The sequence below is a fragment of the Parasteatoda tepidariorum genome, chromosome 9 (assembly GCF_043381705.1).
Source record: "Parasteatoda tepidariorum isolate YZ-2023 chromosome 9, CAS_Ptep_4.0, whole genome shotgun sequence".
Lineage (NCBI taxonomy): Eukaryota > Metazoa > Arthropoda > Arachnida > Araneae > Theridiidae > Parasteatoda > Parasteatoda tepidariorum.
Genome location: NC_092212.1, coordinates 41,373,484 through 41,400,241, shown reverse-complemented (window position 1 = coordinate 41,400,241; position 26,758 = coordinate 41,373,484). Strand labels below are relative to the sequence as shown.

At 29.8% G+C, this 26,758-nt stretch overlaps 1 protein-coding gene across 1 annotated transcript; it reads right to left on the bottom strand.

Moving 5' to 3' along the window:
- Window positions 1–1,136: 1,136 nt before the first annotated feature.
- On the bottom strand, window positions 1,137–17,854 carry LOC107452806 (uncharacterized). Its single transcript, XM_016069391.3, has 8 exons — window positions 17,253–17,854; window positions 14,097–14,228; window positions 11,800–11,950; window positions 9,846–9,904; window positions 7,819–8,046; window positions 5,419–5,599; window positions 4,039–4,260; window positions 1,137–1,659 (listed from the first exon to the last, which is right to left on the bottom strand). Exons 1-8 carry the CDS (start codon window positions 17,754–17,756, stop codon window positions 1,508–1,510), a joined length of 1,629 nt encoding a protein of 542 aa, XP_015924877.3. The 5' UTR covers window positions 17,757–17,854; the 3' UTR covers window positions 1,137–1,507.
- Between the last annotated feature and the right edge of the window lie 8,904 nt (window positions 17,855–26,758).

Below are 26,758 nucleotides of genomic sequence, written 5' to 3'. Positions count from 1 at the left end.
TTTGCTGGAAAGTTATTGCCATTCGAAGCATTTCTTTTCTTTTAATAACAATTTATCCATTGTTGTAAAGAAATTTACCTCACTCGCGATTTTTATTTTATAAGCCCACGCGTGCGACTTGATGTCAAAAGTATAAAAATAATGAATAAATAGAAAATAAGAGAGAGAGAGAGATTAGATATCGTCAGATTATATATCGCTGTTGAAGATTAACATACAGACGATTATTTTCAAAAACATAGTAGCAGACGATTATTTTCAAAAACATAGTAGCAGACGATTATTTTCAAAAAACATAATTTAAATTGCTGTTGAAGTCATATTTAACCAGGTTGGCAAAAAGCATGAAATTAAAAAAGGACATATTGTGTTGGTGATTCACGTTTTTCTCTTTGTTTTTTTAAAGAATCAGTAGCACATTCTTTTCCTTCTTTTTAGTTGAATTTTCTTGTGTTTTTCCTCACAAGGTGAGATTTTTTCGTTAAATTAAACATTAAAATTTTATTTGTTTTTTGTTTCACAATATTTTTTCCTATATGTCAATCCTACACAATCGCTGTTATGTAATAGAAAGAGTATCGTTATATATTGTTAAAAAGTAAAATTACTTCTTATTGTGTCGTACATTCTGTAAACCTAAGTTACTAATTTTTGTTTTCAAGTACAGATCATTATTTTTCAAACCCAGCTTTATCCTTTTATTTTGTTACGATAAGCAAATTTATAAAATATGCTTTTATTAAATTACAATAATTACATAAAGAAAATGATCTCCTTTTTATCGAAGTTTAAGAAGAAGAAAAGATCAAGGATAAAAAACGGTTTGAGTCCAAAAAAAAGGGGATTTTGAGAAAGAATTAATTTGCGTACAGATAGGAATTGCTCTCCCACAGCACGGCCCATCTCACTGTGTAATAACTCTCGGGGGGAAACCGATTTTCCATATTATTGATTTGATGAAATTAAGTGATCCTAAAATGCAACAGGTGGCCTAATTCAATCGTAATTTTAAAAAATGGACATACGGTTCTTCCTTGTCCGTCTCCAATGATGAATGGGCAGCATCCACTAGGGTTGATGAGCGAAACTAACGGGGTGAGGGGCAAAGCCCTTTAATAAATAAAATATTTGGTACATTTTTCAATTGAACTAAAATTGTTTTTATTCTCAACGGGATACAATGGAAAATTAAAAAAATTCACTCGATAAATTTGCATCTAGGAACTAGGTCTTTCTAACACTATTTAACACCAGGAACCGGCTAAAGAAATATATTGTCTCCGCAATCAGAAAAGAAGCTTGGATTTACCATATTGTTGTACTAAGACCTTCCATAGTAAATAAAAAGTTTTGTATTTTTTTTAATTGACCTTTGATTTTTCATTTGTTTGGATACAACACAGGCTATTAATAATTTCATTTCACAAATTTCCATCTAGGATATACATATATATGCATATCTTATAGCATTTGCACGGTATTGCGCATTTATATAACAAGTAGTATTTCAAAAAATAAAACTGTCGTCTTCTGATTTTGAATATCGTATAAAATGTTCTCTGTTTCTCCAATAAATTTCCCTTTCAGATACAAACTTGTGCAAATCTCGAGCAATTCTCAGAGCTCGCTTAGTATACATGGTGTTTGCCTTCTTTAAACCTGGAAATAAAAAGATCTATACACAGATTCTGAAAAGTGTCTAATTTTAAACTAAACCAATATAAGTATATTTTAATAAACTACCGTTTTTATTTTCTACAGAAATTAAATAGTTTCAGATATAAAACAAAATTGCAGTTTTTGACACATTAACAAAGTACTAAGTTGAGATTCTCGAATTGTAAGTGAGGCGCAGATTAAATTAAATAGTACAATAAGTTGATGAAGCCTTTCTAATACTTTTTAAGACCAGAAAAGGGCTAAAGATACATTTATGCCAATTTCATCTCTAATGGAAACAATTATATTGTCTTCGCAATCAAAAATAAAGCTTGTACTTACCGTGTTCTTGCTCTCAGTGGCCTTCGGTTACATATAACGTTTTTAAACTTGTACATTTTGACAAAAAAATAAGACTAAAAATGTCATTCAAAAAAATCTGTTGCTTTAAGATCAAAACTAATTTCAGGTATAAAATTCCCACACGCGAAGTAAGCAATATCAAATACTTGTAAGAATACAACAAAAAGTTTGTTCCCCAGGTTATCAAATTAATTTCATAATTTTTAAAGCATATTACAGGGGTGGCCAACCTGAGGCTCGCGAGTCACATGCGGCTGTTTGAAGGATTATTTGTGGCTCTCGATAAATGTACCCGAGTTCCCTTTTCATTTTTGTGCTATTATTTTTGAAAAAATTATTATCGTTCCGTATGTGTTTCAAAATGTCTTTTAAATTACTGAGAAGAAATATGAAAAACTAAGTGCAACGTTGTTAAATTCAAGGTGAGTTTTCCATTTCCAATATAATTATGACACAAAAAGCATCTGGAGAATTAGAATTAATAGAGATGCAAGAAGATCAAGCTCTACAATTAAAATATAAGTAGACGTCGATGACTGAATTTTGGAAATTTATACCAGAATCGAAGTATCATGAATTGAAAAAGGCTGTTTGTCGAATTATTTCAATATTCGGAACAACGTACTTATGTAAATCATTTTATCCCACTTTAAAGTTCGTGAAATCCAAACGCGGATCAGTATTAACTAACCAGCATCTCATGGAATTGCTGAGAAGTGCTGTCACCAATTATTCACCGTATTTTAAAGAATTATCAACAGAAGTAAAATAAATGTGTTTAATTTCTAATATTTAAATTCAATACACATATTTTGTACTTTTACTTATATGTTTTCAATAAATATAATTTATGTAAAAAAAATTAAATGCCTTTTTTGCATACCTTTTAAATGCTGCTCGTGAAAAATTTCAAATTTTGAAAAATGACTCGACTATCAAGGAGCTTGGCCACCCCTGGCATATTATAATGTCTTGCAGATATTAATTATTGATGCCTCTCAACTAACATTTAATATTAATTTTTAACATTTATTAGGAAAATTAAAGGCAATTTGATTTAATGTATAAATATGTTTTTTCTAAATAAATATAAAAAATACAATTCTAATGCAGTTCTCTTCTTAGTAGTAGTTTTTTTTAATTATTATTATTAGAGTATAGCTCAATTATTAATAATATAATAGTATTCATATAGTTAAAAAAACGCAGATTTTTTTTTTTTACTTTCTTAAATTCCTACAGTACAAAGGTTGGGCAGAATTATTGAAACAAACAATCTTTCTTGCAGTAGCAAATAGTTTAACTGATTTTACATGTCGAAACTGTTAGCACAATTTGAAAAACCACGATTGATGTTTTCAGAAATGATGTTCGTTTTATCCATGTCAAATTTGCTTCGGCAGAAAGGAGGAGCTTCTACCTTTCTTTTTTTATTAAAGCCTTAATTCACAGAAAACAGAAAAGTGTTTACGAATTATGCGTATAACAGAAGAGTGTTTACGAATTACTAAAAAAATAAATAGGTTTCAAAATGGTTTCTGATTTTATTATGTATTGTTAGAGCTAAAATAAAGCTTTTAAACTAGCTATTCCAAAGTATATCATTTTTTGCTTTATTTAATTTATGATTGCTTTAATTCATTTAACTAGTTTTATATTAAATTTAACTTATTTTTCTTTCTTTAGTTTATTTATTTATGTAATAATAGAATAATCGCTTTATAAGATAATATAAACTTATTTAAACATTTCATAAAATGCTAAAATAAAAAAAAAAGGTTAAATTAATCTTCCCTCAAATTATACAAAAGAGAGATATTTTATTTCAAAATAAATTAACGTGTTAATACGGTTTTAACTTAATTTTTGCTTTTATATTATCACTCAATTGCCACAAATTTTTGTAATTAAATTATAAAATAGGCTAGTTCTTTTTCCTCTTTTTTTTTATAGTGCATAATAAATTTGTGTTTTGAGCCTTTCAAAAGACCAAAGTGAAATACAAAGGAGAGTTACCTTTATCTTTCAAAATGTTTTCTAAAAAGGCTCTATCCTTTCCTAGGGATGGTGCAATTCTTGGTGCAACAGAGCTTTTTGGTCTTAAATTCTGTGGTTGGCACTTCACTTTCTGAGCATTCTTTTGGCGCCGTATTTTTCTCTGCTTTTCACTTTTAAATATCTCTTTTGAATCATTATGACTTCTTTCACTAAGGTTGTAAAATTCATCATTGTCAGAATCTAAAATAGTTCTAGTGTTAGAGTTCAATTCTTTAAAAAAAATAATAATAACAGAAAATGTACAAATATATCACGTAAATACTTTTTAAGATAAAAAAAAATTGCATCTCTATACATCATAAGACGATATATTTCGTCTTATCGTTTCAAGCATTAGACAAAATCACTTCAATGGGTAAAAAAATTAAATAATAGGATCATTAACAAAAAGATCCCGAAGATTATAAGGTATTAACCTGCAAACAGTTCTTTAATCACAAATTTAATAATATATTGGATTACAAACAATATTTATCATGCCTTCTCGATAATATTTTTTACGTTTTCATTTTTAATTATCATTTTTAATTATTCCAAATTAAAGGCTTAAAGCTGAAATTGTTCAACATATAACAATATCGCTTTTTTTGTTGCAATTATCTCATAGTGACATTTTAAAGAGTGGGCATAATTATCCTTATTTTAAAAGCTTTACTATTTAATTTGAAACTAATTAACACGTTGAGCGCCGCATCAGCCATCGGTGGCTGACACTGGACTTTCCATTTAGGCCTCGTCAGTCACCCGTGGCTGACACTGAAATTACATTTAGGCTGCGTCTACCACCGCTTGCTGACACTGACCTTTCACATAGGCAGAGAAAAACAGCTGGCTGACAGCGTATAACATGATATAGAACTATAAAATTTACACTCTTTTATAGAATTGCGGAAAATTTATTCAAAATTTACTTAAGTATCGTGATTATTGATTTAATAAATTCAATTCTATTTTTAAACAATTCGTAGTCTTATATAACTCACCACTTTTTTCATATATGTCATGCTAAACCTTTTAAAACTAGCAAAACCTGTCTAATATTTGCAATTTTAGTTTGTAGTTAATTACAGTTTGGCCAGACGGGCAAGCCATGTAAAATTAGCGTGGTGTTCAACGTGTTAATAGAAACTTTTGCAGAAAGTATAGCAATTGGCATCTTTGTAATTATTCCACTAGGAAATAATTTTTTGAAGAACGTAAAAGTTGGCTGGCATGCATTACCTTTGCTGGAATTAAGAAAAATGCTTTCTGAAACTACAAAAATTGCGTAGGCTAGGGTATGTCCAATATCAAGAAAAAATAAGGAAAACAAAGCTTACTTTCTCTTGAATTACTCACCTGAAAATCTGAAACTGGGTTTCGATTTTAATGAAAGATCTGAATTTTTCCGATGTGTTGAAAAGATACTATCCTCGAATGAGTCAGAATCCGTATCATCAGAAGGTTTAGCAGTATATCTTTTGACAGCTGTTTTGGGTCTTGCGGAGAGAAGCTTGTCGTTTCGTTTTGGTGATTCCAGCTAAACATGATTTAGAATTATTAAGACTAAACTAACAAAAATAGGAAACAAATGATGAAAGGGATGAAAAATATTTATAATTCTATTCCCAAACAAAATTTTACTCAATCAATTTCTTAATTATTAAATCAAAGATACAACTTTTGGTCATTTCCTTATATCCTGTTTAATAAAATCGGCAAGTTTATATATGTTCAAGAATATTTTTTTATACAATTTTATTTTTTTATATTTCAAAATAATGTACGTGCGTAAATGAGTTTTACTTTTAATTTTTAAAAAAGATCACGACCGCTTGAAGACAATTAATTACTTTCACGAAATTATCCACTTTCGAGTATCTGATTTGAGAATTTAATTCATTTCAATATTCATACAAAAGAAGAAGCATTTAGTAAGGTGCATTCAACAACTATAGTAACAGAATTCATATATTTTATATTGAATAACGTGTTTTTAAGTTTTATACATTTGAATATCCATACTAGTAAACTCGACGAAACAATGAAACGTATCAAAATACGGAAGATCGGGCTAATGTAGACATACAGAATATTTCTGTTATTAACCTCTCAAAATTTCTCTGCAAATTTTAACAGATTGGTAAAATTGCGTTACAAGTTAACACGAGGTTACATCTCAAAATGCTTGATCTCAAATACAAAGTGACAATTAAGGTTATAACAATTAAGGTTAGCAAAGTTTGTTTAATTTTGAGATCTCTTAAAAACTTGCTTTAATGTAAAGGTAAATTTCGAGGTATCTGCCTCACTGCACCTGCCTCTTCAACTGAGTTTTTTGCCATAGGCAGCGAATGAATTTAGTCTAAGTTAAGAAATAAAAAATAAAAATTAAAAAAAACTTCCTTTCACTATTATCAAGTTTTATGTATTTGAATGCTTTTATTTTATGGTGGCTAAATCATTGTAAATCGACTTTATTGTACCATACACGAAATAGCAGAGAGTAACATTTACCACCACATTAAATATTCAAGAAAGATCTTTTGTTAAAACGGGAGAATGGGGAATTTAAGTATTTTCTTAGGGTTTAGCATTTATGATAAAGATTTTTACGATTATTTACTCGAGACTAGAACATTACTATCTAAAGGGAGAACTAGACTTGGGACTCTCTCCCCACTAGCCTCATGACACAGGGTCATGACAGCATTTGAAGAAAAAAAAAGATTATTGAAAAAATATTATTATTGAAAAAAGATCAGGGGTCTGTCCAGACATTTTGTGAAAGGTCCTGTTTTCGTAAAAGTGTGAAAAAATTACTCTTAATTTGTGAATAGAAAATAAACCTTAAGTCACATTCTTTCAAACAGGGTCCTGCTTTTATGAATTTGTGCAAATAGGGTCCGGCTATTGCAAAAAACTTCTTCAAGGAGTTTTTAAATTGTAAATAGATACAAGATTATGCTCAACACTGTAAAGTTATAATTTAAAAGAATTAAATTTTCAAAAATAAGCAGCAATTGCTGCTTCTAAATTAGAGATGTAACATAGAAATATTTGGAATTTAGCCTATACTGCTGAACGCAGAATATTCATTTCGGACGAATAATGGAAGAAGCGTTTGCCGAAGAACTCTTCGGCAAACGCTTCTTAAGACGCTTCTTCAAATGCTTCATAAGAATCTTAATTCGTTTACATCTTTCTTTTTTTTTCCCTGGGAAGGATTTATTTGATTAACAAACGAAACAATAATGAAGATAAACAAATTTGTGAAGGGTCCGATTAAAAAAGATTCATTTTGCGAAGGGTCCGTTTTTAAGTAAAATATTTTGTGAAGGATCCGTTTTTATGAAAAGATATTTTGTGAAGGGTTCGTTTTTATGAAAAGATATTTTGTAAGGGTCCGTTAACGGACCCAAATTTCTTTTAAACAGACCCCTGAAGATTATTGAAAAAATATACTTCTAAATTAAACTATGCATAATTAAAAAGAAAGAAAAACGTTCAAAATAATGATTAAGCTTTTAAAATAATGATTAAGTAAGCTTTCTCGGCAAAGATTTGTGAAGACTATCCGCACTAGCCTCCTCCCTATTGCCAATATTCAAAATTTTACAAGTTTTAATTTCATTTTTATTTTTGTAAACAATTAATAATAAATAAGCAAAGCGTAAACAAAAATGTGTCTATTACACCTAATATTTCATAACTGTTAAAAAAATTTCAGGATTCCTTACGTCTAAGTCATAACCTTACATTTGAATTCACTTTATAACTTGATAAAGAAATCCTTCTTCGAGCATGCGCTGTAACCGGTCTTTTTATTGTGCTTCTATCAACTTCTGTCTGTTGTGACAATTTTGAAGAAGGTCTGTCTGTAGGCGTCGAGCATTTTGGTGTTGGATATAAGCTTCCCGAACCTCCCACATCTGATGAACCAGCAGGAGATAAGAATGCCAAATCCAACGAAATTCGTTCTTTTGCCTATAACAAATTTTTATGTTAAATAAAACTGATTTAGGTACGAAATAGCTAGAAACAAGTTTGTAAATAGAAGAAGAGTTTGTTGTCAAACAATGAAAACTCACAAAAAAATTGTAAATAAGAAAGTTATAAAAAATTTGCGCTCAAATGCATTGCAGAGGAAATTTTTCAGATAAATTATATTATTATTTCTCTCTAAAAATATTTTAGGGTCATCACGATAGAAGACGTGTCTGCACTTTTCCTCCAAAACAAGCGAAATTTAACTTTAATTATTTATTACTTTTTTCTTACTATTATTATTTTTTCAGGAGGAAAAATAAAAGAAATTAGCTTTGTAAATATTTCGCTATAATTGTTTCAAATTAATTTAAACTGTAGTTTTTTCTTATCAGAACCAATTTTAGTGAAAATTAATGCCGGTTTTATAAGTATTTATACAATTAAGTTAATGAGTATTTCTCGGCCACCTTTAATCAGGAAATGCAACAAAAAAAAGTATAATAGTTCAATTATGTTTCTTGCAAAACTGTTAGTTTCTTTCATAACATTCATATATATCGTATTTTTCCTTGTGTTTGTTTCAATCACTTCATTAATTTTCATGTGTTTTTTACGTATGTTTACCGATTGTATTACATAGCTACCGATTTAAACGTTTACTAATGACGATTCTTTGTAGTGGTGGATATTTTACAACTGAATTTATAATTTTAGCCAATAATTATTTTTATTTTAAGAGTATATTTTTTTAAACATAGTTTGTACTTTTATATATTTATTTATATTAATTATAAATAGTGATAGTCAAAATCACTAAGAATCAATTTTGTTCAAGGAAAATGAAAATATTTAGTTAGTATTACTTTGAATACAAAGAGAAAAATCTCCTGACAAAAATCGGAAAAATCATGAACGAACAAGGTGTCTACAGCTTTCGAAAATCTCTCTTAGGGATTCTCACTTATTTTTGAAAACTAATTCCTATTCCTCAGTTACAGATTCATTTGAAATTTGTTACTACTGCCATAATTTTTTTTTTTACTGCCCGCTTGTGTTAACATCCGTCAATTCAGGCATCTACAGGGCGATTTTGTTAACCTCTCTTACAGTGGCACCATATTAGGTGGGCCAACGTCGCTCCCACAGTAAGGACATATAGTACGGAGAAGGAAAGAACATCCATACCTTGCCTGGGATTCGATCCCGGAACCTTTCTGATGCAAGGACAGTTCCCTGTCCCCTTCCCAGGCCGGTCGGCCTACTGCCATTATCATAGTTGCCTAAATGCCATCTTCGTGAGCAGGGACTTTGTTTGCAGGGAGCACCCTCAGTCTAAAGCCCTTTTTTTTTTTTTTTAATTTGGTTGAATTGAAATTCTCGAAAATTTTCGTGACCTATAGTATTGCTCCAGCATGTCTTTTTTGAGTTGCTTTATAATTTTTATTGTTATTTTTCACATATCATGCCCAAATTTGTTTCAAAATTTTGCTTCGAATCCACCAAAGTGATAGCAAATATAGTTTCTTGGTTAAATATTTCAAGACGATAAAAATATCGTGGCCTACCAAATTATGCATTTGCTCTGAAAATCGCTTAAAATATTTTTTAAAGTAATAAATATTACAAAGAAATATCAAATTGTTTTCAAACAAAACTTGGTTCAAACAAAGAGAGAGAAAGACAAGACAGAGAGAGAAGCTGTTTTTCACTCTTGCAGTTTCGAGGCTGTTGTTTTTACAATATTTGTATAATGTTTCCTTAATTACAAATTCATAAAGGATAGTAATTTGATTTACCGATTTGCTTCTTTTGATCTTTCCTTTGGCATTTCTGTTCATTGATGATTTTCTAAAAGCTGAAAAAGATGAAGGAAAGAATGAATAACTGAAAAGAATTAAAGAAATGTTTCGTAACCCCTTGGGGACGGGTGATTCAGAAATGCATTCGTACAAAATCAGAATCAGGATGTAATTAAATAAAAAACGGTAACTTAAAAGTAGTCGTTGATAATTTGACAGACTTACTTTGCTTTTACTTTAATTATTGGTAGTTTAATCATATATATAATCAATGTTAATTTAAGGTATAACTAGATAGTTTTATTTTGAACAATGTAATGGTGAATTAAATAAATCAAACAATTATAACTCCGCCCACAAATAAACTGCTAAAGAATTACTTTGATTACCAGTTTTATCTTTTTACCGTGATTGATACGGTTTTGTGCTGGCACGTGTTTGTGACAGTCGGCGCGAAAGGGTTAACAGGTTTCGTTAACACTGAGTCAACTTCACTAACAAGTTACAAAGCATTCTATTGTACCAACCCGTTTTTCATTTAAAACAATCTGCATAATTTAAGTGATGCATGCTTATGCAATAAAAAGGTATTGTCAGATGCGTTCAAATGCGTGTGCATGCTCGGGGCAAACTCTTTAATTATATAATCTTGAAATGAGCATTCCGGTAGCATAGTCGATTAAATTGCCACTTATACTGCTGGTGGTGAGTTTGATCCTGGCAGCAATGATTCCACGGGTGATTAAAAATGTAAAAAGTGATGACTAAGAGAAAGCAAAAATGTATTAAAATTAGTTGATTTTTCTAGCATATTTTTTTTAGTTTACTATTAAAAGTAAGTACAAAGAATGTTTTTGTTTTATATCTGAATAATTTGTAAGGTAAGTTATGGTGATAGTTACGATTGAATAATTAAATAGAATAAATATATATAAAAATAAAATGGATTTTTACCATTTCTCACATTTTTAATCGCCCGTGGCAGATGACTAGACAACTGGCTTTTAGACTCAGTAAAAAGTGTGTTAAAGCTGTTGTGAGTGAATGTCCTCTCATTTTATGGTGCGGAAATTAGGAGAAAGGGTTACCAGTTAAGGAGATATCCACATCATCAGACCAGGATTAAAATTAAGAGGCATTCTTACCATAGCTGATACAAGATAGTATCCTAAAACGGGCTAGGTGCTTAAACATGGTTAGTTGATGTGATGCGTAATCACTGAAATGGGGAAAATATCCCGTTTTACTTTTTAAAAGAATATGAAATAAAATAAAAATAAAAAATAATAAGTAAGTTTAAAGTTTTAGTTCCATGTTCTTAGTTGGAGAATAGGAAGCCCACCTTTCACTCGATGCCTAGAACCTTTGCCTCCTTAGCAAGCGATGAATTCACCCTCATTTTCAGTCACTACACCTTAAAGTGACAACAACAACAACAAAATAGTCATTGAAATTTTTATTAATAACCGAAACATAATCACGAATAAAAAAACTATTCTTGATGCTAACCATAAAGTCGAAACCTAAAACTTATTTATAACAGAAAGCAAAGTCGGAACCATTTATTAAAGTCGGAACCAAAAGTCTTTTAAGTCGGAACCTATAACTTATTAGTGCAAGGCCCCGAATCCACTGTACATAGTACAAAATAAATTTATATTTTTCTTTAATCGTCTACTCTAAATATAAGAAAATACCTTTTTGCAAGCTTCTGCCCAAGCAAATTTTAAAAATAAAAAATAAGAATATCAATAGTAATAATATATCTGTTTAATAATAATATCTTCAACATCAATGAAGTCAGTTAAAAAAACTTACCAGTTAGGATGATTAAATAATAATAATAATGTTTTTATAATGTATTAAATAATAATAATAATGTTTTATTTCATGTATCAAAATACATGAAATAAAAATAGGTAAAATAAAAACAGGTGTTTCAAGAAGATACCTGAAATTTCCTCGAGAGCCATTCGTACTTTATGAATGCCACGAATGCAGTCTTCATTGTCGGGCCTCAAGCGTTTGCCTGCTACGAAACACAACATCGATCGTTCTAAATCCCACAAAGAATACAGAATTTCGCCTTTCAATAACAGTGCCTGTAAGTCAAAACAGACGAAGTTAAGATTTTTTTATGTACAGTGCAGTGCTCAAAAAATTAACGGACCCCCCTGATTAACTTTTAATCTAATGATCGGATCTTCACGTTCTAGAACTTAATCTTAATTGCTTGAAGGGGTGACCTTAAATATGCTAATTAATTAGAGCAGACGATATTTTAAGTTACGAAATCAGACACAGAAGCGTACTTTATCTACATAAACAGAGCTTTTTTTCGACGGTTTCGAATTTCTGACTCCCAAAATAGCTGCAATCTGGGAAATATGGTCCAAATAGTTTGATTAGGATAGCGATCCAGTTTGGAAGCTTTAGTGTTAATTTTTCAACACTATGTTTCAACACTAAAGAAAGAGCTTCATTATAATTATATTACCGAAATGATCGCATGATGCTTGCTTATTTGGAATTATTATTTTAATTTCATACATATAAAAACCAAAATTAAGCCATTCTTCTTTTCAATATAGTTATTCTGCATAATTTTTTTATTTCAATGTAGGCTGATTTAAAAACCACTTATAGCAAAAGCCTAGTAAAAAGATATCGAAGCAAAAATATTAGTTTTAGGTTATCGGTTTAGAAGTTCCTATAAGGATCTTATTCTGTAATCTTTCTAGGATTATTTAGAATGGAAAACATAATTCTCCATCTGTTATATTTAAATCAGAGTTCTTCTGGATCAAAGATCTTCTGGAGAAATGTTCTTTGTGGAGTCTTTTGAAATTCTAGAGATATAAAAAAAAGGCTCATTAGACGCATTTGTTTGTTCGTGATTTTCCACATTGTTATATAACGAAGAGATCTTTTAAAAAAAAAATAGTTTTTGGAAAATCTTTTTATAATTTTAAATGACTTTTTTTAGACATGAAATATAATCCATTCCAGACCAAAAATAATGATATGAAAAACCTAACTTTATACATATTTGTTTATTTTAATATGGATGCATTTTCGGATATTTCTCTTTGTTAACTATCACTTTTTCTGAATAAAAACTTCATTCGCTTCAAAAACATATAAATAGGAAATAACCGTCGTCATATTTGAAACGCTCAATAACAGCCGCTCATTTTCACGACTTGCTAGGAATAAATGAGAAGAAGCAAAAGTGATTAGAAATATAAAACAAAAAGTTGCCCACGAAAATAGAAAATAAATATGAGAAACCAAACTAGAAAAAAGCCCACAGTCAAAATATTAAAAAAAAAAAACAAGTGAAACCACAGTGTCCGAGAGAGACGAATCAGGGTAAAATGCATTTCCCGGCGCTATGAAGAGGTAGTGAGAAACTAATGTCGTTAAACAAGGGAATCTTCATATGAATAAAACAAGATTCCAGGACATGAAGATGAGCTGATGTGACTGGGTTTGAAATAATTTTGGCATTGTCGAAATTGAATTGATTTCAACTATCATTTTAGCTATAAAAATTACCCTGCTATATTGAGATCTCAGATCAGATGAAAATATTGAGATTATTAAAATATTAGGACAGATAAGGTTACCTTTAAAAAAATCCTAATAATTAAACAATTGTGCTTTTTTCTGACATATTTTCTTCACGCTGTGTACTGAGTTATGGGTTTGATCAATTTTAATTCTTCTTTTGAAGAAAAGCCCATGTAAATTCTAGACTGTCTAACTCTGTACGAAATATCTCTTACTTCTTGGACCAACAACGGAATTATGAATTTGTAATATTCCTAGTGAAATGAAACACAGCTCAAATTAAAAAAAATATTATTGAATACACAAAATGGGGAAAATTTTTACTCAGCTACGGCCACAAGGATAAGATATGATTTTCTTTTTGTTTGCCAGATATGAGTTTTTGAAAAATAATAATAATTAAAGAAATCGACTACTCTTTAAAACCAAATTCGTACTGAGACACGGAAAAATTTAATTTTATTTTAAAAAATTGGAAAAGAATCGTCATATTTTCGCTTTAATCAATCTCATTTTGGTACATCTATATAATGACTTTTTATCTTCTGAAAGTCTACGTAATATGCTTGTCTACATAATGTGTCTTTTTTGAATATTTCAAAAGCAAAATAAGAAAAAGATTACTTATGATCAAAGGTCCAAAGAGTCAAAATTTAAATAGATGGATTAATTTACCTGGAAATATTTTGGATCTATCTGAAGAACTTCATTTACAAACTTCAACGCTGTTTCTGGCTGTAACAACCTAAAATAACACTGACTTCTGTCTGTTAACCATTCCTTACGCTTGGGATCAACTTGAATTGCCTAAAAGAAATGTTGTCAGTTTTACTATAAGATGATTTGTAAAAGTTGTAACAACGAATGCATAAATGAATGCATAAATGCTGTCTTTTAAAGCCTCGACTACATATGTGATGTCTGATGTTTCAGATTGTCTAATGTAAAACATTGGCCATAAGCTTAAACTTCTGTACTTATATTTAACCGAATTTATAAATTCTGTGATTATGGCGAGTAAATTCGATGAAAAAACAGATAAAATAACGCATAATACAGGAGAGAAAATATCTCCGCAGTGTTAGCCTCTCTTTTTCATCCTACGCAAACCTTTACAGTTAACCGCCTTTGTGAAAACAAACTCCTTTATTTTTACTTATTTTTTTTATTTTAAGTTGTCAGCAGATAGCCATACAAATCATAGGTGAGAAAATAGCTTCCCACAAGGGACTTTTTGAAGCTGTTGTATATTATTATTACTTTTTTTAGTGGTAGTGAACTAAATCAGAATATTTTAAATAAAAAGTAATTAAAACTTTAAAACTTAAGCATTCGTTTATATGACCATAGATTATATATATATATANTTTTAAAAGCCACATCCTGTTCTTAAGTCTATTTTTGGCTCAAGTATGCATTTAATTAACAGGAGGACATTTTTCCCTTTGCTCAGTGTGGGAAACGTTCGATCTATTTCATAAACCAATAGCAACTACTAAGATTTCCCTCTTTCCCTAAATTAAGACATTTTACGGATTTTACTTTGCAAGATTTTCCCTAACATATAACCAAGGAGCGCAACTTTTCATGTTCACTCTTACACACTCTCATGACTGCTGTTGTCTAATAATTAATAAATAAATTTTGTACCCTCCTTTCCAACTTTAGACCTGTTTTAATCCTTCCACTCGGCAACGACGTTATATATATATTTATATATTCGGAAGTATACTTCCCACGACCTTATAAAGGTTAAATAACTTCCTAACTACCAGAACATTTTTAAAATGATTCGAGTCTAATCTTAGTCCTGACTTTTATTACAATATGCTATGGGCGTATGCCACGCCACGGGCGACTGAAATTGTAAAAAGTACTGACTAATAAATAGCAAAAATGTTTTGACAGATACAGAGATGCCAACTTGATTCGGAAAGCGAATAAATATTTTCAAGTGGTAGTTTATTAATTGTGATTCTTGGTTTAATAAATTCAATTTAGTAGATTTTTATCTACCGTTATTTCTAAATAATTCGTAGATTTATATAATTCACCACTTTATTTTAGTTGTATCATGTTAAACCTTTTAAAAATAAGTGAAATATTTGCAAAATTTAGTTTGTAATCATTTACCGTTTTTTAAACTATATTGGTGTGTCTGGAGCATCTCTGCAGATAATGAAATTAGCAATTTTTTTAGTTTGCTATTGAATTGAAATATAGAAATAGATTTCGTTTTAAATATGAATAATTTATAATGTAAGCTTTAGTGGTTGTTTTGATTAAATTATTTATTAGATTAAATAAATATAAATGAATCGATAGTCCTAATCATTTATTGCATTTATAGTCGCCTGTGGCATACCTGAATATTTTATCACAAAATAGTCACTATTTTTTATAGTTTTCCCCTCCGCTTTCATTTCTTACTGTTATTAAAGAATCGCGCTGATCTCCGTCGATTGTTTCTATTAAAGTAAACTACTGTCTAATTTACGTTTTTTAACTTTTTTTTTTGAAAATTGGCATAATTATTAAAAAGAAATGAAAAAATATAACGAATATGTCAAAAGTGACTGACCATGTGACCGATGCTACAATTGTTTCTTTTCTGAAAAAGAGGAATCCTCATTTTAAAAGAGTACTTGGTACAATTGTGAACACTATAAAAGAAATCTCATTTTCTAAGTACAAAATGCTCTACTATGATTTTTTTTCTTCATAAAGGTACTTCTTACACCATTTCAAATTCTTGTGCTTTCGCAGTTGATTGCCAGAACCTAAATTATTATTAGCCCCTTACTGATCTAATTACCTGCAAGTTTTTTAAAACCTTAAACAATCTTTAAGCCATGTTTCGGCTCGAGTCGACGAGAGAAAAGAAATCAGGGGAGAGAGAAGCTACTTTTTTTGAAATATACTAACTCTTGTTTCCATAGCCGCAGACAGCTTAAGACTTTGTAGCGAGGGGAGTACTTTCTATAGACAAACTATACCTAAAGCTCACTTACTTTTTTATTTACAAAAACAGTATTTGTTTGATTCTAACACTAAAGTGCTTCTTATAACTATATAATTCAATATATAACGTATAATTCAATATACAGTCAAACCCCGCTATAGTGAACACGGTTTATAGTGAACTCCCGGATATAGTGAACGAAATGTTCGGCCACGTGCCTTACTATACTTGTATAATGTTATTTTTAGTGGATATAGTGAACCAAAAAGGTGAAGAAGTTGGATATAATGAACTTTTTTCTGTCTTCGACTGATTTTTTTCTTAATTTCTGGTTCAGCATTCGAAGCCGCAATCTTCCAGTATCTGGACAAATATCGATGAATTTGCTAAGCGATTTTGTGGGACTACTTTTATGTACTCGAATGGTGGGTTAGACAGTTTTAAAAAGAGGAATAAGAGAAATTGAGGAAAAATTATCTGAGAGTCGGAAAGTGTTTCCATATCTGATGCTGAGGATTGCTCATCAGCTAAAGATTACAACAAAAAAAAATTTGTACGCAAGACGAAGAGTAAAAAAAAATAACACAATTTTTGCTACTGTATAATATTTTTCAGTCATTTATTTGAATAATGAGTAATAAAAGGAAAGAGTTTGGGAATCAACAGTTAAATTGCCTGCGTTACGGATATAGTGAACACCCGGTTATAGTGAACCGAAATTTCAGTCCCTCGAAGTTTCACTATATAACGTTTGACTGTATAACGTAACTAGTGTTCTGATGCATCAGAAAAAAAGTGACTGTTACAGCGTAAATAAATATATAAAAATACTTTTATATATACTTTTTGTTTTTAAAAATAGTATTTACCTTATTCAAGAATATGAGTGCTTCTTTAAATCTACTCTGATGCATCAGAAAACGAGCTTGTTGATACAGCACTGCAGCATTCTTGGCTTCAGGAGTCTTGCGAAAAATCTCCTCGGCTTTCTTTTTATCCAAAGCTTCCTTGATATCTTTGGTACCGATGACCACCATAGCAGCTCTAGCCTTATCAGTGAACACTTCATCTGGTCGTACTTTCCTGCCATCAGAACCGTCTTGACTTCCAGCTGATATCAGACTTGGAACTTTGGTCAACTGAGATTCGATATCAGCAAACAAACTTTGGCGTCGATCATCTTCACTGACGCTTAATTGAACACTGCTCCGTCTTTGATCTGAAGTATCAACTTTTAACGTTGAGAGTTCATTCCAGTGTTGAGATGTCGTTTCGATGGATAACTTTTTAAGGCCATCAGTAAGTTCAGCAGTTCCCTGACTTTGACGAGATTTCTTGCGAGACTTGCCACCCCTTCCCATAATGGAAGACATTGTTTTTTTTATTTTTTAATCTAATATTCTGAAGCTTTAGTTAATAGTAAAGATATCGCTGAAATGAAGGATAAGATTCAAAGACATAGCTCAGAGAAGTTTCGTTTCCGTTTCCATAGAAACGAAATTGTTACATATTATTCCATTAAAGAGGGTTGTCTGAAAACGATCGAATCAACTTTACATGGCCCAACTAAAATCACCGAAGCGATAGATTCTTTCGAATATTCTTAATCTGGATTGTTCTTTTGCACGAAAGCATTTCAAATTTTAGCTATAAGACAGTTCTGGCATAGTTGTAGTGCTGTAATTAAAGGGAACGCGAAAAACGCCGTTCCCCGAAATATTTGGTTTAAAAAAATTTTAATATTCGGTTGTAAAAAAATTTAAAATACTTAATAATGAACACTTAATAAATTTTAAATATTTAGAAATAATTTTGTAAAACCTTATTCTTCTCGATTTTCTTGTACGTAAAAAGTCTGCAACTATGAAGGTTCCATGCCAGATGATGTAAAAATAATTCAAAACTTACTTCTAAATTGAAGCGAATCATTTTTCGAACATTTTATCCATTAAGGAAGTTATGAAAAATTAACTCACTCATTTCTTTTCGTTTTCGATGGTATCAAAGACGTTAAAGAGTAATTTTAATCGCAAATTAACTTTTGTATTCTTCCAAGTTTGGTATTGAAAAATATTTTGTCATTCTCCTTTGTTCTCTTCTTAATAATTTAAAAAGAGAAAAAAAAACTCCTAATTTCCAATGAAAATGTTGTTTTAGTTGGAATTTCAGTAATAAGTTTCAGTAATATTGGGGAGAGGGGAGAAAAGAAAGAGAAAAAGATTATTAACTTTTTTCCTTAAAAAAAAAAACTCCAATAATACCATTTTAAGAAAATAAAAGAGAGAAGTTAACATTATGTAAGCTCATTTTTGGAAACTTTAGACTCCCCCTTGTAAGCAAAAATAAACAAATTAAAATCCATGTTTAATTAAGAAAGTGACAATATCCTTCTCCTAGGTTTTTGCTTTAACTTCGACATTTACTGTAGAAATCTGCTCAACGACTGTTATAAAATATAAAATAAAATATTTTTTCCAACTGCAGCAAAAAATGTGACAAGTATAATAATTGGCACATTTTTTTTAAATATACGAAATGAGTTTTATGACTAGATTTAAGATGTAACCGAAGATGTTTGTTTGGTAACCAGCACTGTTTCCTTAAAAATGCCGAAAGTAAAATAATAATACATCTTCGATCTTTTAATTAATAGAAATAAATTTTGTAAAACTTTAATCCTCTTGACTTTCTTGTGCGTAAAAAGTCCGCAACTATGAAGGTTCTATGATAGATAATGTAAAAATAAATCAAAACTTACTTCTAAAATGAAGCGAATCATTTTCAGAACATTTTATCCATTTTAAGGAAGTTATAAAAAATTAACTCACGCATTTCTTTTCGTTTTCGATGGTATTAAAGACTAATTTTAATCACAAATTAACTTTTGTATTCTTACAAGTTTGGTATTGAAAAATATTTTGTCATTCTCCTTTGTTCTTTTCTTAATAATTTGAAAATAAAAAAAAAACTCCTAATTTTCAATGTACCTGTTATTTAGTTCGAATTTCAAGTTTCAGTAATATTGGGGGGAGGGGAGAAAGGAAAGAGAAAAAGTGTGCTAACTTTTTTCCTTTAAAAAAATTTAAAAAAACTCACATAAAACCATTTTTAAAAAAAATAAAAGAAAGAAGGTTGAGGGACTATCCAAACAATACGTGAGCGCATTTTTGGAAATTTTAGACTCCCCCTCCCCCTTGTAAGCAAAAATAAATAAATCACTCCATGTTTAATTACGAAAGTTGCAACATCCTTCTCCTAGATTTTTGCTTTAACTTCGACATTTACTGTAGTAATCTAATTTTAAGCTCAAATTCAAAAAGACATAGCTTTGCATTTATGAAAATTTCCGTTTTAGTTCAATTCATAAAATTTTGAGTAGAGTAATATTTAGGTACCTTTTGCATTTTCGTCAGTGGTTAAAACTCTTTGACCCTGAAACTGTTCGAAGAAAATTTTTTTCTAACTTTTTCCTCCTCGAATTTACCATTTATTCCAATTTTGAAGTTTTTAGTGGTGGCTATGGAGATAGAGCGCCTCCGAAAGAGGTGAACCTGGTTCAAATCAGAGCGATGGCTGTTCGATATCAATTCCTCACCTAGCTTGCACCAACCACAGAGCTGGCGTAAAAATATCCTCATATTAGGCCATGTATATTAGGCCATCGTTAAAGCGAAAATAAAATCTTTGCTGTAATAACAACAATATTTCTGTACATTTAAGTTAACGTAAAGTTATTTATTTATTTTTTTGTTATCTGAAAGCTCATGTTATTACAATCAGAAGATTAAAGTCATGGTGGCTCAGTGGATAGAGTGTTCGCCTTCCAATGGAACCGGGTTGCAATCTCAGTGATGGCTGTTCGATACGAATTCTGAACCCGGCTCGCACCGACCACAGTGCTGGCGTAAAAATATCCTCAGTGGTAGACAGATCATGGGTTAAAGTCCCCTTACCGTCAGGCTAACCGTGGGAGATTTTCCTCTCCATGTAACACAAATGTGGGTCATTTCCATCAAAAAGTCCTCCACGAAAACAAATTCCTCTCAATACTTAATCCAAGAGTTCCCTTGTCTTCTGGATTAGGTTCAAAATTACAAGGCTACAGAGTTGTACATTAGTAGCCGTAAAATCAAAATTTGGGTCGGCTGTTCAACGACGGTTATAAATAAAAATTTGATTACAATTTATCTTGCAAACCACTACGTAAAAATAATTCAGTACATGTGTAACATTACTTTGTACTAGTCGTTCCGTCATGAGCCTTTTTTTCCTCTCAAAATCAACCAAAGTGTAGCAGTCAGCATCCATCAACTCTTCAGCGTTTCGCGGTAAATTTCATTCTTACATGCAATAGCAAAATTCCTTCATTTATAATACTTGATCCTTTTCTTGTTTTAACAAATTTAGTTTAAATTGATTTTAACTGAAATTGCATTTAAATAGGTTGAACGTTCAGGTCAGCTAACTATGTAATTGTGTCGTAAGTGTTGGTCAAATGTAGATTGAACGTCTGTTTTAATGTGACTTTAATTAACATTTCGTGACCACTAAGAAAACACTTCTTTCAAGAACGTGAAAAGCTCATTAACAGCTGAGAATATGCTAAAAAAGAGAAAGAAATTAATTTGAAAACATTTTTTGTGAAGAAAGAAATGTATTAATTATTTCATTCATAACAGTCTTAAAATTAGGTTTTACACTAGGCAATTGAATTATTAGCTCTACAGTGAAAGCCAAATTTGTCGAATGGTTTTTTGGCATATACATAAATTGAATTGAGTAAAATAAGCTGAATTATGGTTTTTATGGAAGCTGAATTATGGTCGGTGAAAAATTAACATTTTGTGGTGATGTAAAAAGTACCTTTATAAAAAAATTGAAAAGTTATTTGTTCTTAGACTAACATATTTTCTACTAATGGCTACCACTTAAGTTTCGAAATATTGCAGTCCCGTAATTTCAAATCCTAAGCATGAATGCTTATGTACGCACTTACCAACTGTCATACTCTTATTTTGCAGTAATAGGAGAAATGCTTTTTTGAAAAGAGTGGTAACAGGTTTGCATAAAAATTATATGGATATTTTATTCAATTAATAACCAATTTGATTTTGAAAAAAACATAGCAGTTGCTCGATTTTAGAACAGGATATATTATTTTATATTATTAATATATTGTGGTTGATAGGAATAGTCAGCTTCTCCAATTGTAAGTGCTAAGAATGAAAGATTGAGAACAAGACACGTTCCAAAAATGGAATATTGGCGCTTAAACGGTTAATATTTTATGGTGACACTAATGTAGGGCTGCCAACTACAACGCTTTTTGCCAAATATTTTATGGAGTGGGAGACAATTAAAAACTAAAGCTTTCAGAAATTTTGATAAATTTGCCAACTTTTTAAAAAGATCCCTAAAGAAGAGCTAGAACGAAGTGCCATGAAGTCATATGATTTTCTTCTAATCATTTACATATAGTAATAACTATAAATCACATTAACAAAGCAAAGAATTATACATTAAAATATAAAGTTAGCTACTACTAGAAGTTTACCCAAAAATCGATGAAAGTTGGCAGCCCTGCTAATGTCTGTTCCTCCATAAAAATTAAATAATCATGTTAGCAGTCTTTATCATTGTCGGCTAACTACCGAAAGTAAAATTTGACCATGAGTAAAATTTGAAGAGCAAGGTGTCAGAGTGGAATTTACCAACTACTTTAAAGCACTTGCTAACTAATGACAAGTAACAATAAGATGATATGTAAACTATTATATTTAAATTAAGACTTTGTACGAAAAAGAATTTTTTTTATTGGTGTTAGTATAAAGATTTCATATAGTTCACGACGCCAGTCAGGATAAGTGTTTTGTAAACAATTCCATTCTGGAAATTGCTCGAACCTAATTCAAACGCGTTACTAAAATTAAAATCATACGGGTAATATATAGTGCGGCTTTCAGGAAAACTCCTCCAGACACCCGTCTCGTGTCATGGCGGGTACTATGGTTACGAGGAAAGGTCAGTTCGAATAGGGGTATGGGGTGAATAGTTTTGTCTTAATCTTAACGTAGGTCGTCGTGAGTAAACCAATCGACACCTTCTTTCCTCCATTTCACCCCCATTAGAAATGTGTTCTCGCTTGTTACCATAGCAGCAGACATCCCCAGACTTTCAGTCTGGAGTTCTCCTCAAAGTCGCACTATACTGGGGATCGAACCCCACTCTTTCATGTTGATAGTTCTGTGTCTTAAACACTGAGTTATCGCAGCTCGATTACAAGAGATTAGAACAAACGAATTATCAGATTTTAGATTTTTATATTTTCTAACCTATTACGCATATTACAATATAAAAAAAATAGAATTTATAATTTTCCCCCAATAATAAATGTTCAGACCGTTTTGTCGGACGATAAGCATTTACTAATCAATAATCAAGTTCGTTTCACGCAACCAATGGCTCCAATACTGCACAAATATGTTTTTTTAAGTTCTTGCAATGTTTCGATGACATTGGTTCATAAACAATACCTTGAGAGTGGAGGTGACAAATGATTTATTTTTAATCACGTGGCCACATAAATCTTCTGCCCTTAAGCCATGCGATTTCTATTTTATAATAATACGTCAAAGACACAGTTAATGAAACACTGATGCCGAAATCACTGCAAAAATTTAAGGAATATAATCGTGCAGCATTGCGGACAAAGTAAAACTACAAAAAGCTTGGATCGGTGTTGGCTTTTTAACCAGAAGAAACCTATCTCTTCCAAAATACTAACGGAAGAAACTAAAATTGAATAATACAAATGTTTTAGCAATAAGTATCATAAGAATAACTTTCATTCAAACAAATTTAGTATAGTACCAGAAAGTTATATGTTTTCACATCAAAATTTTTTTAAAAAAATAACCTTTTTTCATATTATTTAATTTTGTAAAGAACTTAAGTTATATTAAGATTCAGTTTAAATATTGATACTTGACTGTATTTGATTACATAAATTAGAATGTTTTTTTTTTTCGTAATTGTGAATTCCTTATGTAATTTGTATATGTTTAGTACGTAATTTGTTACTTTAACAAATTATGTATTAAAAATTTCATTAACTAATAAAATTTGATTATTATAACAGTTTTAGATAATTATAAAACAAGGTTTTATTGTACTCAATTATAAAAAAAAAATAGTTATTTCAAATTCATTAAATGAAATTTTCTTTACAATTCTTGTTTTTCAGTTTTCACATATTTAAAAATTATATACTTAAGAGCTTGGAAATTACATACCCTCCAACTGCTACGTAATTTCCGTAGTTTCAGAAATCTTCTTTTCTGACGGTAGCAAAATTAATGTCTTAATATTTAAAAAAAATTAATTTTAGCGTAACTTGTCCACTATTACTTATAAAAGTGCAGGCCATATGGCTAGATTCTTAAGTTCTGATAAAAGTTTTATGAGAGATCTATTTGCTTTAAAAATTTCTACTTTGGTTCGCTACCACTAGAAAGAAATATTTTCAAAATCCTCATAAGTTGGAGGGTATGAAATTATTACAATTATTTCAACTAGGTTGCAGTTACAAATAGTTTTTTTCTTTTAAAAATTGTTTTAATATATTTGATATCTCTGTATGAAAAAGAGTTTCTTCCACTTTTGGTGGAAGAAAACAATTTCTTCCATAACTTTTTTTTTAAAACTGGAGAAGAAATTTGTCATTTCTATTGTGGATTGAATGTGATTATAGATTAAATGTTTATCATCAAACAAAAAGGTCACACATTAAGCGTTTATTATTACAGAATTTGTCAGATCTTTAATTTCATATATCATTTATTATGGTGTTTCAAAAATATAAACATTTGAATTTGGTACTAACCTTATATGTTACAGCAAATTAATAAGTGAAATTGATAACTGAACAATTAATGACAAATTAATAACTGAAAAACCAATATAAATAACATCATAAGGATCATTTTATTAATAACAAATAAAATGGTAATATCACATCTTCAGACTCTGTATAATTTTAATTACATACATATATTATGCAAAGATCAAAAAAAAAACATTTTCCAGCAATATAAACATTCAAAATAATAATTAAAAAAAATTACTAATAACAATTAAAATGTGGACAAGTAAAACCGGTTGAGAAATTTCAATCTAAGGGACAATCACCTCATATAAAAGATTCCACCTTATCCAGTCTTACACCAGTTGATAATCTTATGAACAAGTAAAATGGATGTTTATACGAAGAAAAATACTTGCAATGTTTAATAATCTCTAAAAAAGTCAGAGAGTGAGTTTTACGTTGTGCCAGTAGAAGGGGCTACAAATTGTTGAACTCCTTGCTGTAGGTAAATAGTTTGAAAAGTTTAATTGCTTTACAAGAATTAAATTATCATATATTTTTTATAAACAAATGATTTAGTGTTAATCGAAATGCTTTATTAACAAACATTTATCAATAATAAGAAACATTATAAGGCAATTTGTAAACTGCGTTTTTTATAGAAGGAAAATTCATATAAAATATCATCATCATTGGCATGACAGCCCAGAGTGGGTCTTGGCCATCTCTTGAACATTGCTCCATGCAGTTCTCCTATTCGCTAGGAATAAAACATGCACTCGAAATTGAGAATCTTATTAGTGCAATTTATATAGACCAGTACAACTGGTGCAACTCTATGTTTCTGATATTAATCAATCAAATATTTTCTATTAAGTTATCAATATGAACTGTTATTTCTTTTAAATATTTTTTTAATATTTAAATACAAAATTTTCTCCAAATAAAGAGTTTAGTGTTGTGTGAAATTTATAAAGCAGATTGCTCAAAAATTTACCTGTCGAATGAATGCTTACAATTAAGAAAGTTGTAGAGATTCAAAATACACTTTGGTAACTACAAACAACAGAGCTCACCCAATACATATTGTAAGATATTTTTCTTAAATTTAAATACAGTAAAGCACAGTTTTTAGCACTTTTTCGTGAGTACATCATTCATATTTATGCGTTGGTATAAATTAAGACTGTGTTGAACCAACACGAAAATATGAAAAAGACATTAATACTTATTGGTACCATTTTATTAAATTCTACCAATAGAACTATTTTCCATTTTTTTTTCAGAAGAAACTAAACCATTATTTATCTAAATACTGAGGAATTAAATGAAAGTTAAGTGAGAAAGTGATTAAAAAATTTTTTTCAAATTTTATCACTATCAGAACACTTTGGAATAAGTTCAAAAAAAAAAAAGAAAAAAACTATTTTAAAGCTGTTTGATTTAGTTGAATGTCAAGTTTAATCTCACAAGAGAAGAAAACTGCTTTTGCATTTTGCGCCAAATGCAAATAACATTATTTACAACATTTACGAAGCTTTTATTTTGGCCATCTTGGATTTTAGTTCAAATGTTTCATCACTTCTGATGATAGAATATTATTCAACTGCATTATACTTCCACTTTATTAGATTATGTGAGATTACAGTAGACAATTTTTAGAACTGCAATATATTTTTCTCAAACATGTACAGCAATAAAATTATACAAATAGTCAGTGCAGAAAAGTAATTCAGTACTATACATTTGCCCCTTTTTATAATTTTTTAAAAATTAATTTGATAAACATTTAAAATAATGAGAACTGATTTGGACAATATTAAAATATTCTCTCAATGTAAATTACACAAAAACAAAGATCCTTATCAAAAAAACTAAAAAAAAAAAGGGCAAGTATGTAATACTTAACTATCTTCTAAAGAATGCTGATAGCAGAAATAGTTTCAGATAATTTTGCCAGAAAATTCTGTGAAAATTCTAAAATAATGCTAGTTATATTTCCCCTATTTTAAATGGGTAACAGCTTTGCACAGGTTTTGAAAGATACTAAAAAGAAAATGAATATTCAATATTTAATTTATGAAAATTCTAAAATAATGCTAGTTATATTTCCCCTATTTTAAATGGGTAACAGCTTTGCACAGGTTTTGAAAGATACTAAAAAAAAATTAATATTCAATAATATTTCATTTATGAAAATTAAAAAATATATGTATTAGAAGTATATTTAAAATTTCCCCAATTTCAAGTGGTAAACTAAATCGGACACAAAAAAGGGAAACAACTTATAGTACCTGATGTCATAATAATAGCAACGTTTACCTAAAGAAAGCAAACCCCTTGCAAAATTTAACTGTTAGGGGTATTAGTTTTATTTTACTTATAATTCTAATCAGTAATGTAATTTTACTTTTGTTCTAATTGGTATGATAATTTATAAAAAGCTACCAATTAAACTAAATAAATTTTTGTTCTCTTTTGAAATAAAAGTAACTTCGGGCAAAGATTTCT

Coding starts and splice junctions, on each gene's coding strand:
- LOC107452806 (XM_016069391.3), bottom strand. CDS start 17,756: ATGTCTTCCATTATGGGAAGGGGTGGCAAGTCTCGCAAGAAATCTCGT. Junction 9,905..11,799: donor GGCTCTCGAGGAAATTTCAG/GTATCTTCTTGA, acceptor CATCTTTTTCAG/CTTTTAGAAAATCATCAATG. Junction 8,047..9,845: donor AGATCAAAAGAAGCAAATCG/GTAAATCAAATT, acceptor AATTTGTTATAG/GCAAAAGAACGAATTTCGTT.